Source organism: Megascapheus bottae, chromosome 14 (genome assembly GCF_031878675.1).
Source record: "Megascapheus bottae isolate mThoBot1 chromosome 14, mThoBot2.hap1, whole genome shotgun sequence".
In the NCBI taxonomy this organism is placed as follows: Eukaryota; Metazoa; Chordata; class Mammalia; order Rodentia; family Geomyidae; genus Megascapheus; species Megascapheus bottae.
Genome location: NC_143522.1, coordinates 14,174,682 through 14,187,635, shown reverse-complemented (window position 1 = coordinate 14,187,635; position 12,954 = coordinate 14,174,682). Strand labels below are relative to the sequence as shown.

The following is a 12,954-nucleotide window of genomic DNA, read 5'->3' as shown; positions in this document are numbered from 1 at the left end:
GCAAAAAAAAAAAAAAGAGAGAATGTACAATAGGAGCCAGGTGCTGGTGGCTCATGCCTGTAATCTAATTCTAGCTACTCAGGAGGCTGATATCTAAGGATTGAAGTTCAAAGCTAGCCCAGGCATGAAAATCTGTGAGACTCATCTCCAGTTAAACCACCAGAAAACCAGAAGTGGTGCTGTTGCTCAAAAGTAAGGCAGTAACCTTGAGCTGAAGAGCCTAGGGACAGTGCCCAGGCCCAGAGTTCAAGTCCCATGACTGACAAAAAACAAAACAAAAAAAACCCCCAAGAATGTAAAACAGGACCAAGGGTAATGATAATCATCACAGCAGCAGCAGCTCTTAATGAGAGGTTACTAAGTGCCAAGGACTGGGTTTAGCACTTTATATACAAGACATTATTTAATCATAATCATTTGTGAATTTCTTTTGGTTTTAAAATTTCTTTTAGTTTGTAAACAGGGAACGAAGGCTAAACAAAGTTAGGAACATTGCCCAGATTGCCCAGCTAGGAAGTAGTTGAGTTGGGTCTGGAGCCAGTTTTTCTACCTCTATCACTCAAGCCTATCTTGTGATACCACGCTCTAATTTTGGTTCTTTTCAATAAACTGAGGCCTCCTGGGAAATGTCAGCTTTTGCTCCATTAACTTGATTCTCTTCTGTTCCTTCTTTATCCACAGTGGTCCTGGTGATGGTTTCTTCAGTTCTGCCTTCCAGGCCCGGCTTTCAGGGAACAACCTTCACAATGCTTCCATTCCTGAATGTGAGTATTCTGGGCCTTTCCATAGATCCAAGGGCAGAGGATTTTCCTGGGAGTTGAACTGGAAGAGGCAAGTCTGATACTTGAGTTATTTTAGTGGATAGATGGGAGAATAGGAGGAAGATAAGAAATGTGTTAAGAGTACTAAGGGTCAGTCATGACAGTACACAGCAGCAAGCCCTGTGACCTAAAGAATAGTTTCTATGTGGCTGTCAAAGCCAGTTCTGTGGGAGATCTGTTGAGAGAGAGCCTGGTGGCAGAGCAAGGCTCTTTAGCTTTCACCAGTGTTCTGAGACTCATCCATATGCTTATTCACAATAATTCGTGAGTGTTCACTCTCCAGATATAGTCTAATATAAAGAATCTCTACACAGGGTGACATAGTACATAAAAGGGAACGCAGAGTGCTGGGAATTAAAGGGTACTGGGTGGTTGGGAAGAGGTGGTCAGAAGTACATGGGATAGTTTGCCTGGGAGTTATGCCCTGTAAGGCCAGGTAGATTTCAGTAGGCAGAGATGGGGGTGAGATCATATCTGGCAGAAAGGATAGCATGATAAAAGCTGAGGGAAGAGCAGAACTCAAGACACTCATTATGTGTAGAAGGGTAGCAGAGTCTAGGTCTGTAAAGGTAGTGTGGGCATTGATGAAGTATAGAGGCATCAGAGGTGGAGCTCTGGGCAGGCAGGCAGGTAGGCAGGCAGGCCAGGGAGGTTGTGTAGTAGGAAGATAGCACCACTGGAAGGATGGCTGCAGAGACAGGATTGGAGGTAGGGAAAATAGTACAAAGTCAATTTTAATAGATAGTCTGCTACCAGTTTATATCTTAGGTAATGTTCCAGACAATGTCAAAATGCTTCTTCCATCTCTGTTCTGTTGGATACTTGTATAGACTTTCATTGGAAGAAAAGCCTGTCTTTCTAATCTTTGATAACCAGTGACAACACCAGCATCTTCTGAAGTCCTCAGGAGAAAGTGGGGAGGGTTCAAGTGAGACTGAGTGGGAGCACCCTCTTCTTGATTTGGTCCCATAGTTGGAGAAGGCTACTTTATCTCCTGCTGCTTTAAGCAGCCTTGACCAGTGGCATCTGAGAGGGTTGCTAGGCCTGTGGTTCAGAAGGCTCTTGTAGGCAGCGGGGTAGCCTCTAGTGCTGTGCTCATTTTTTCATTATGTCTCCCTCTAGATCTGGCCTATGGCTCTGTAGTCACTGTTAAGAACCTCCGGATGGCCATCGGCTACCTGCACTCCCACAGGCATCTCTACCCTGAGGGCATCGGTGCCCGCCAGCAGCAGGTCAGTGAGCCTTTCTGCCCTTGCACTGTGCAGGGAGGAGGGCCTGTGAGGCAATGCCAACCACACCAACACTGAAGCAGTATTTAAAGATGTGATGAGAGCAGCCAGTAGCAGACATCAATGAGGAAGGAGGAGGCATGGAGTAAAGTGCTGAGGGAGAGGGGCTTCAGGGAAATGGGTTAGGTGTGCTGCAGAGAGGCAGAGGGGCCTATAACTAACAATGACAGCAGGAATCTCAGACACAGTGTCATAGGAGCCAATAGTGAGGAAGGGGAGACTGTGGGGCAGGCTGTTACTCTGACACATTTCTTTTTTTTCTTTTCTTTTTTTTTTTTGCCAGTCCTCAATCCTGAACTCAGGGCCTGGGCACTGTCCTTGAACACTTTTGCTTAAGGTTAGTACTCTGTCACTTGAGCTACAAGACCAATTCTGGCCTTTTCTGTGTATGTGGTACCAGGAATCGAACTTAGGGCTTCGTGCCAAAAATGAACTGGCTGCTGGTAGCTTATACCTACTAAGGAATCCAAAACCTGAAGTATTGCATTGCAAAACCAGCCTGGTTAAAACAAAACAAAACAAAACTGTGAGACTCCATCTCCAGTTACCAAAAAAAAAAATGGAGGCATGGTTCAGGTGGCAGAGCCTCAGCTCTGAGCAAGATAGCCAAGTGAGAGAACAAGGCTCTTGAATTTAGGTCCCCATTTCTGACACACACACACACACACACACGTAATGCCTTCACTTTGCCAAAAGATTTTCTTATTTTTTAGGAACTAAAAAGTGAGCCAGGTTATTAGGTTTTAATATCAGTTCCTCAAGCTTGATTTTCCACTTATCTTTGGCCCAGTGGAGCTTAGTCTTGGCTACACTGTAGAATCAACTGGAGAACTTTTCAAAAATTCTAAACTTGGGGTCAGGAGTGTAGCCTAGTGGTAGAGTACTCGCCTAGCATGCACGAAGCCCTGGGTTTGATCCTTCGGTTCCACATACACAGAAAAAGCCAGAAGTGGCACTATGGCTCATGTGGCAGAGTGCTAGCCTGCGAAAGCTCAAAGACAGTGCCCAGGTCCCGTTCAAGCTACAGGACTGGCAAAAACAACAAAAAAATCAAACTTAAGGTTCCAGAGCATGGCCTAGTGGTAGAGTGCCCATCTAGCATGAACTAAACCCTGGGTTCCTTGGTACCACATACACAGAAAAAGCCAGAAGTGGCACTGTGGCTCAAGTGGCAGAGTGCTAGCCTTGAGCAAAATGTGTCCAAGAGGAAGTGGAGCTGTGGCTCATGGGGAAGAGTGCATGTAGCCTTGAGCTGAAGAGATCAGGGTCATGCCCAAACCCAGAGTTCGTCCTACGACTGACCAAAAAAAAAAAAAAAGTCCAAGGATGGTGCCAAGGCCCTGAGCTCAAGCCCCAAGACTGGCAATAAAAAAAAAATTCTTACACTTGGGCTCCACTGCAGAGATCCTGGTTAATTGATATAGAGTGGAGCCTAGGCAGTGTGTATTTCTGTTTTAAGCTCTCTAGTTCATCTAATGTACAGTCAGGGAAGAAACCACATGTGGTCATTCTGTGGTGAATCTTGCTGAAGGTATGATGTAGAAGGTAATGAAGTTACAGAGTCAGTGGCCAAGAGTATCTACCCTGTGCAAACAGAGAAGAACAAGTTCTGAAGACTCTGCTAAGCAGATGTTATACACATGGAGCCCATGTGCAGGTGTGAGGCTGATGGTGGTGGTGGTAATGTGGAGATACATAAGGCCATATAGAGGCTAAATGAAAGGATCTCTAGGATATGGAAACAAGAGGTTTATCTTGTGTGATTGTTGTTCTTAATGTACTATGTTATTTCTCTTCTCTGTTGTTGCCCTTTGGTTAATCTTATATTGTTACAGTATCTGACTTTGTTACCTGGCATATTGTATATACATTTATTTGTTTATTTGAAATAGGAAAGGGAAGGGAGGAAAACGAGATGATTGGGAGGGGGTGAGGGGAGGGAAAGGGGGACAAAAACATGAGAAGGAGTATCAGTATGGGAGAAGTAATGTATCTACTATCTGGCGAATATAACTGTAACCTCTCTATACATTACAATAAAAAAGTATGTGATACTTGAGGCCTTTTAGTTTTATTTTAGCCACATTATAGAAAATATAGTAGCATGGATTTTTCAGTTAGAAAGTTTGAGGCCTGGCCTTAATTACTTTTAAAAATGCATTAAATCTACTGTGCTGGAGACTTAGATAAAAGATCATGGTTCCTCCTTTTAGATGGCTGGAAACTAATGAAAAACTCCAGAAAGGTACAAATCAAAAAGAACCTCTAAATCCAGAAGATAGGAAAACATCTTTGTCAGTACTGCTGCTTCTGAATGTTTTTGATAAATGTGGCCCCTTAGACTGGTGCCTAGAGATTCTAAAAGAGGCTTGTATTATGGTTATGGTTGACCAGCTGTACTGATAGTCATGGTATTCTCCTCTTCTCTCTGCCTCCCCCTAGGTCACCACCTATTTGCACAAGGACTACAATAACATGTGGATTATCAAGAAGCATAATACAAACTCAGGTAATAAGACCAGGTAAAGTGGTGCTTCTTGCCTTCTTGTTTACTTTCAGTTCTCCTTAGTATTTTTCATGCTTCCCAAAGAATACTGCTAAGGTGGATTTTCTGAGCATCTTTGACATTTTATTCATCTTCCAGTGTCCCAAGCATGGTTTTGGGTACAGGGGATAAGCAGGGGAAAAAGCACATAAGCTCTTAGGTTTAGCATTGTTACTAAAGTGAGAGAGCAGGGCCCTGGCACAGGCTTCATACAGGAAGTGAGCATTCCATGCAGGCTGGTACATAGTACTAACCCTGAGGTACTGTGGCCGTTCCCTAGAAGAGAAACCAAGCCAATGGTCTTGATATGATAGCACATCCCTGGGCTAGCTCAGTCAGTTGGGATCTGAGGGTCTTCCAGCCCTGTAATTGGGCCTATCTGATGCTTGGGATATCACTCAAAGCCTTCTAACTTTCCCCTTAAACGATCTGGGTAAAGTAGCTCTGAAATGTACCTGTGTGGTCCTCTAGGCTGTAGGACTAGAGTGAGAGCTATATAGGAATCTTTTTTTTTTTTTTTTTGGGTCAGGCAGCTAGCTACCTGAGGGCTGTGCCTTCTGTTGTAGCTGAGAGCAAAGACATCTTGCTCTCACATTCTGAGCTATCACCACTGCTGATGTCCTCAGCCACAGCATCTCTGTGACTCCTCAGCAAGTACTACCTGCTTTGCCTGGCTCCAGCCAGCTGCTCACCTAAGTCCACATTCCTTTTCCTTCCCTGCCTCCCTTTGTCATTTTTAGGCTATAAACAATACAATAATGTAATTATACAAAATGTAATATAATTTAGGATGCCATTGGGCAGAGTCTGTTTTTATACCCTTGTAATATTGCCATTGATATTGTGATCCAGCAAGACATATGAAAGTGGCCCATCACAATGAGGAGTTAAGAAAAAGGACACTTTTACTTCTAAGTCATCTGGACTTGAACCCAATCTTTGAAAATCCCCAGTCTTCTAAGTTAAGATGGTCATATTTCACATAAATAACTGAGGATTTTCTAGGAACATCTTAAAATATTTATGCTTTTCATGGCTATAAATACTCTCACCCCCCCCACACACACATGAAACAAACCTTCATTCTCTATTTACTTATTTCAGTTGTTATCTTGCTAATTAATCTTTGAAGACCTTCAAGGCAGCATAGCAATGGGCTTCTGTGCAGTTGAGTTCACTGTCTTGAATCAGTGATATGCACTGGCAAATTGAGCTTTCCTGACCTAATCTATTTCTAGAGTGTTGATGTCTCACTGTTTGGGACAGAAGTTTGCAAAGGTACACTTCGCTTAGCTCATTTTCCATATCCCTTATAGATTCTGACCATTGTGATCTTCAGTGGCAGAACAGTAGTCCTTGCCTTCCATCATTTCGTTTCCCTCTTTACTTAGCAAGTCTATTGCCAGAGAAAATATTTCATTTTGAGGAAAGTTGGGCAAATGGCGATTTTCAAAGAATTAATTTTTGGAAGACTATATTATAATGACAAAAAGGGGAATCTCATCATCATTTAGCTTCTCAGCCTAAGTTCTAGTGAGGGCCTCAGGGCCTTCAGATACAAGTCATATTGCCCAGGCCAGTATGTGTAGTGTAGCTCAGCCTCATCTCCTGTTCTTAGTCCCTCCCGTTCCCTAACTGAATGAAACCATCAGCCATTGCTAAGTGAGTTGTGTTCTTCAGACCTCTTTATTCCTTGATCACCTGACAAAATTCTCCCTTCAAGAATCTGTGCTCCTCTGTGATAACTGAGAGTCTTTGCTTTTTCAATCCATAATCCTCTGTTAGTGCCCCCGGCACATGCCAAATAGTAGGCTTTGAGTTGACCTGTGATGTACAGCCAGGAGAGTGAATGGCTTGGAACCCATGCATTTTTCTTACCCACAGATCCACTAGACCCTTCTCTCCCAGTGGAGTTTGTGAGACATGGAGACATCATTCGACTAGAACACAAAGAGTAAGTGAACTTGCTGGTTGGGTAATACGTGGCATGGGACCCCCAGGGCAGAGAGTTCCTTTAAGAAGTAAGATTTGCAGAAGTCAGGTGTGGCTAAGGCTGCAGTAGTAGAGCAAGGTGACAGTGGTAAGATAAGTGCTTCATGGTTCAAAGGTGATAAGGTAACAGGCAAACCTTGGCCTCTTGACTTGTGCTTTGAGGAGCTTTGAGCTTTGAGGGACCCTTTTAGTTTCCCTCTTCCTAGAAGAAAAAGATAAATTTAAGTTGCTTCAATTTGCTTGTTAAGTGCCTGCTTTTAGAAAATGTAAGTGACTATTTTTGAGAGTATGTCATACTAGTTTATTTCAACAGCATTCTCACCAAAATTACTGAAAATGCTTGGATGATATAAAAACCTCTTAAAAGTATAAAACTGCTAACACGATATTTTAAGGGTTACTAAGAGTTGGATACAGTGGCTCATACCTGTAATTGTAGGTACATGGGAGACTGAAATCAAGTAGATGCAGTTCAAGATTAGACCAGGCAAAAAGTTCTCAGATCCCACCTCAACAGAAAAAGCTGAGCATGGTGGGGCACACGTGTCATCCCAGCTACAGCAGAAAGTATAAGGAGGAGGATTAGAGTCCAGTAGAGCACCAGCTGTGATAGAAGCTAAGGGGGGAAAAAAGCCAGGAGCCTATGGCTCAATCCTATAGTCCTAGCTACTCAGAATGTGAGGATTGAGCTGGGTGCCGGTGGCTCACACCTGTAATCCGAGCTACTCAGGAGGCTGAGCTCTGAAGATCATGGTTGAAAGCCAGCCTGAGACGGAGAGTGTGAGACTCTCTTCTCCAATTAACCTGCAGAAAACTGAAAGTGGCGCTATGGCTCAAAGTGGTAGAGTGCTAGCCTTGAGCAAAAGAGCTCAAGGACAGCAGCCAGGCCCTGAGTTCAAGCCCCACGACTTACCACCCTCCCCGCCACCCTGCCTCTACCTCCCCCCACTAAAAAAGAGTATTATAGTTTGAAGCCAACCTAGGCAGGAAAGACTGTGAGATTTTTATCTCCAATTAACCACCTAAATAAATAGGTGCTATCCTTGAGCAAAGAAGCTCAGAGACAGTGCCCCAGGTCTTGAGTTCAAGCCCCAGGACTGGCACCAAAAAAAAATTGCAAATCTCTGAAAATTTAATAGTAAATGCTTCTGATTTAAGTAAGAACTGTAAAAAGTTATATAAATCAAATCTAAATAACCTTGTACTCTTATCTGTAATTTCCCATTTTTAGAAAAAAATGGGAATGGGAATAGAAAGAATAAATAGGAACGAGTAGGCTTGCTTGTCTTAGGCATAAATATATTAAAAGTGTTAAGTAAGGAACCCTACCAAACGGCTGGTGGGATTGTAAACTAGTTCAGCCACTCTGGAAAGCAGTGTGGAGGTTTCTTAAAGAACTGAAAATAGACCTTCCCTATGATCCCACCATACCACTCTTGGTCATCTATCCTGAACATCATAACCCAGGATATGATAAGGACACCTGCTCAGCTATGCTCATCTCTGCACTAGTCACAATAGCCAAGTGATGGAAACAACCCAGATACCCTACTGCAGATGAATGGATACAAAAAATGTGGTGCGTATATATATATATATATATATATATACATACACACACACACACACAATGGAATTCTACATAGCCAACAGACAAGATAAAATAATAGCATTCACAAGGAAGTGGATGAATCTAGAGCGAATCATGTTGAAAGAGATAAGTCAAGACTAAAGGTATCCTTAATATGTGGCTATTAGATCCAAACATTACAATGACTCATTATTTGCAGACCCAATGCTATGGACATGCTATTAGAAATATAAACACAACTACATAGACATAAAATTTTATGACTCTATAGACATAATGTTTTATTACATAGATTAATATGTATCTATGACATACAGACCCTCAGCCTAATTTTAATTATGTTCTAAAATCTAAGTGCCAGTGATTATATATAGAGATTGCCTTCTTGAATACTTGTTTGTTAATCACGTCATTTGAAATATGATATAAAAATCAATGTTAATAAAGTCTTTAAAAAAAATAAACCAACACAGGAGGCTGGGAGTTTGGCCTAGTGGTAGAGTGCTTGCCTAGCATGCATGAAGACCCGGGTTCAATTCCTCAGTACCACATACATAGGAAAAAAAAAAAAGCCAGAAGTGGTGCTGTGGCTCAAGTGGTAGAACACTAGCCTTGAGAAAGCCCAAGGACAGTGCTCAGGCCCTGAGCCCAAGCCCAGGCAAAATAAATAAATAAACCAAACACACAAATAAAGTGTTAAGTAAAGTCAGAACCCGGGGAGATAAAAGTTACATGTTTTCTCTCATATGTGGAAAATTCATTTATAAATATATAAGTAAATACTTTGTGAGGTATACAAGTATGCACATCTCATTCAAATAATGACTCTCTTTCTTCCAACTTATAGGACTTCTCGGAACTTGCACAGTCACCATCATGAGGCCCCCCTGACCCGGAAGCACTATCAGGTCACTGGCTATGGCATAGTAAGTGAGCCAGCTGGGATGTGAGCATAGTGATAAGGTTATAGGGCTTGGCTCATGACCACATAGTAGGACACATCCACCCCAGAAAACAGGATTTTTTTTTTTGCCAGTCCTGGGGCTTGAACTCAGGGCCTGAGCACTGTGCTTGGGTTTTTTCTCAAGGCTAGAGCTCTACCACTTGAGCCATAGTACCACTTCCGGCTTGAACCCAGGTCTTCGTGGTAGGCAAGCACTCTACCACTAGGCCGGACTCCTGGCCAAAACAGGAATGTTTCTAAGGATTGAGGCTATACATGGACTTTCTTAATATTTAGGAACTTTTTAAGCTATGTTTGCTGTAAGAAAAGCAGTCTTATCTCCATCTTCCTTCTCAAATCATAACCATGTAATTCACAAATTCTAATACCTAAAAAGTTAAATATGAATACTATTTAGATTTCTTAAAATCATATCAGATAAGTCAAGCATAGTGGTGACCTGCTGTAATATCAGCTACTTAGAAAGGGGAGGCAGGGGGATCATGAGTTCCAAAGCCAGCCCTGAGAACTTGGACCCTATCTCAAAAGACAATGTTTTAATGAAAAATAAAAAAATGGACAAGGAGGTCACTGAGAGCATAGAAACTAATACCCAGAATTCAAACCCTCACACTGAAAGAAACGAAAAAACACATTGGGCATAGAAGGCAAAGGTCAACAATTTGGCCCTGGATGAGTTTATTTTTTTCTAGATTTCAAACTCTCATAAGGCTTTAATTAATTAATTAATTAAATTAATTTTTTGTGGGTCATGGGACTTGAACTCTGGGACTGGGTGCTGTCCCTGAGCCCTTTAGCTCAAGGCTACCATCCTACCCTTGAGCCATAGCCCTGCTTCTTCTTTTCTAGAGATTAACCAGAGATAAGAGTCTCATTGTTGGGGCGGGAGTCTCATTGTTGGGGTGGGAGTTTGGCTTAGTGGTAGAGTGCTTGACTAGCATGCACGAAGACCCGGGTTCAATTCATTGGGACCACATACATAGAAAAAAGCCAGAAATGATACTGAGGCTCAAGTGGTAGAGCTCTAGCCTTGAGAAAGCCCAAGGACAGTGCTCAGGCCCTGAGCTTAAGCCTAGGACTGGCAAAAAAAAAAAAAAAAAAATAGTCTCACTGTCTTTAGTGCCTGGTCTGGCTTTTAACCTTGATCCTCAGATCTAAGCCTCCTGAGTAGCTAGGATTACAGGGGTGAGCTGTTGAGCCCAGCTCCATGGACTTTATTTTTAAGGATCTCTTTCTTGTAATAGAAGGGCATTATAAATATCAGTTTTGTTTTTCAACTTCAGGGAAATGTACTTAATAGAGTACAGTTCTGTAAGGGCTTATGGTGTGGGAATAATTAAAGGCAATATGACTCTCAGCTCAATTCCCTTGCTGCTTCAATGAAATCTGCCATCTTCTTTCTACTTGCTTATTCTACATTGCACAAGAGACAAAGCTCTGAAGATTATTTTCTTGTAGACCACAAGTGCCTTAATTTATACTATTTCTGCCTTAAGTTTGAGGGTCCAGATGGCCAAGATAATGGATGTAAATGCCCAGATCTGTTCTGTTGGCTCAGGGTAAAAAAAAAAATCTAGAACTTCAACTCTAGTCTTATGAAGTGAAGAACTGGACTTCTGGTTCTAAGAGTTAGGGAGTTAGGAAGTGCTGGGGCAATGTCAGTCACTTGAAAAACTAGGATTATTTCTATGCCTTCTTATTTCCTCTCTCATATTAATCATGGAGATCAATCTGGCCTTTGTGATATAGTAGCGTCTGAAAGGGTAGCTATCTCCAGTTGTGACTGTTCCCTAAAGACATGTATCCTTTTCTTGATTTATATGGCAGAATGGCACAGGAGACTCAAATGATTTCTGGCGGATTGAGGTCGTAAACAGAAAATTTGGGAACCGGATCAAAGTGTTGAGAAGTCGAATTCGCCTTATCCACTTAGGCACAGGTTGTGTCCTGGGATCCTCAGGAAAAATTCTTCCCAAATGGTAAGTCTGGACTTCTGATGTCCCAACTGAGCTTGTGCTTTTCTTGCCTTGCTACAAGGAGTGTACTAGAACTTTCCATTTCCCAGTGATCAATGTTCACTCCATATTTGCTTTTTCTTAGTGGTAGATGGCAAGAGAAAAGGAATCAAATATATCATGCAGCACAGATCCCCAGGGAAGCTTTATTATTTTATGTGTTTTGATAGTTGATATTTGTACATCTTCCTTGTGGTAAAAAACTCCCTGGGTCAATAGCTATAAGACAGAAACAATATAAACTAGGCTCCCCCTATGATACCAATGCTAGATGAAAGTATAAGGTTAAAAAAAAAATAGTCGGGCTGGGAGTTTGGCCTAGTGGTAGAGTGCTTGCCTAGCATGCATGAAGACCCGGGTTTGATTCCTCGGTACCACATACATAGAAAAAAGCCAGAAATGGTGCTGCGGCTCAACTTGTAGAGCTCTAGCCTTGAGAAAGTCCAAGGACAGTGCTCAGGCCCTGAGCTCAAGCCCAGGACTGGCAAAAAAAAAAAAAAAAAAAATAGTGGCCTAACTACTCAGGAGGCTGAGCTCTGAGGATCAAGGTGCAGAGCCAGCCTGGGCACAAAAGGACCTGAGACTCATCTCCAATTAACCTCCAGAAAACGGGAAGTGGGGCTTAGGTCAAAGGTAGGATGGTAGCCTTGAGCTGAAGAGCACAGGGACACCGCCCAGGCCCAGAAGTAGGGCTGTATCCTTGAGCTGAAGAGCTCAGGGACAACACCCACAAAAAAAAAAAAAAGTGGCCACTGGCTTGAAAACAGAGGGAAGGGGGACAGATTGGGGGACAGTGCTAATCGTAGAGGAGCTCCAGGTCTCCTGAGAGACATCTGTGATTACTTTTCACAGGGGCTGGGAGCAGTTGGAAGTTACTTGCACTCCATACCTTAAGGAAACCCTCAGCTCCATCTGGAATGTGGAGGATCATATCAATCCCAAACGTGAGTGAGCTAGAAACTCTTACTATAGAAAAGCAAATCTTCATAGACTGTTGCCACTGCATCTTAGTGCCTTTGGGAGCGTCATGTGTACCTACACTGCTAGCTCCTTCTTCTTTACCTCTCTTTCCTGCTGAAATTCCTCACCTAGAGTAATTAATGACCCCTGCAGGTCATCTATCTATCTCTCCTCCTCTTGCTCGTCTGTCCCTGTCCCTGTCCATGGGCACTTCACACCTGCAGGCTTGGCACAGGACGTCCTTGCCCTCTAGGTCTGTGCAGAACATCTTTCTCCCCATGTCTAGCCAGCCCATTCCCAGCAGACCCCAGCTGTAGCTTGATCAGATCCCCGTCTCTGGTTCCAGCCCCATCTGATCTTCTTCATTGTCAACTTCAGCTCAGTCTGTCTTTGTCTTCACAGTCTTTTTTTTTTTTTTTATTTAACATTTTTTTATTGTAATTAGTAAAAGGGTTACATGATATTTGCCAGATAGAAGGTGCATTAATTCACATACATTGATACCCTTTCACATGTCTTGGTACCCGTATCCCTCTTCACAGTCTTTTCTTAACACCCCCTTTACTCATATGCTTGATTTCTCTTCCTTTATGCTTTTTCTTTTTCTTTTTTTTCTTTTTTTTTTTTTTTGCCAGTCTTGGACTTGAGCTCAGGGCCTGAGCATTGTCCTTGGACTTTCTCAAGGCTAGTGTTCTACCACTTGAGCCTCAGCACCACTTCCGGCTTTTTTTTCCCCTATGTAGGTGGTACGGAGGAATCGAACCTGGGTCTTCGTGC

The 12,954-nt window shown here is 42.6% G+C and overlaps 1 protein-coding gene across 5 annotated transcripts in view; it reads left to right on the top strand.

The window, feature by feature from the left end:
- The window catches only part of Pomt2 (protein O-mannosyltransferase 2), a 37,595-nt gene that overhangs the window by 15,993 nt on the left and 8,648 nt on the right, over positions 1–12,954 (top strand). For all 5 annotated transcript variants that reach the window (XR_016537578.1, XM_090344585.1, XM_090344588.1 and 2 more), the window contains exons 8-14: positions 682–764; positions 1,944–2,053; positions 4,553–4,619; positions 6,540–6,609; positions 9,086–9,164; positions 11,030–11,181; positions 12,070–12,161. Coding sequence is in view for 4 of the 5 variants with exons in the window: in XM_090344585.1 (XP_090200711.1) it covers positions 682–764; positions 1,944–2,053; positions 4,553–4,619; positions 6,540–6,609; positions 9,086–9,164; positions 11,030–11,181; positions 12,070–12,161 (653 nt within the window). In the remaining variant the exon portion in view is untranslated. The remainder of the gene's footprint in view (positions 1–681; positions 765–1,943; positions 2,054–4,552; positions 4,620–6,539; positions 6,610–9,085; positions 9,165–11,029; positions 11,182–12,069; positions 12,162–12,954) is intronic.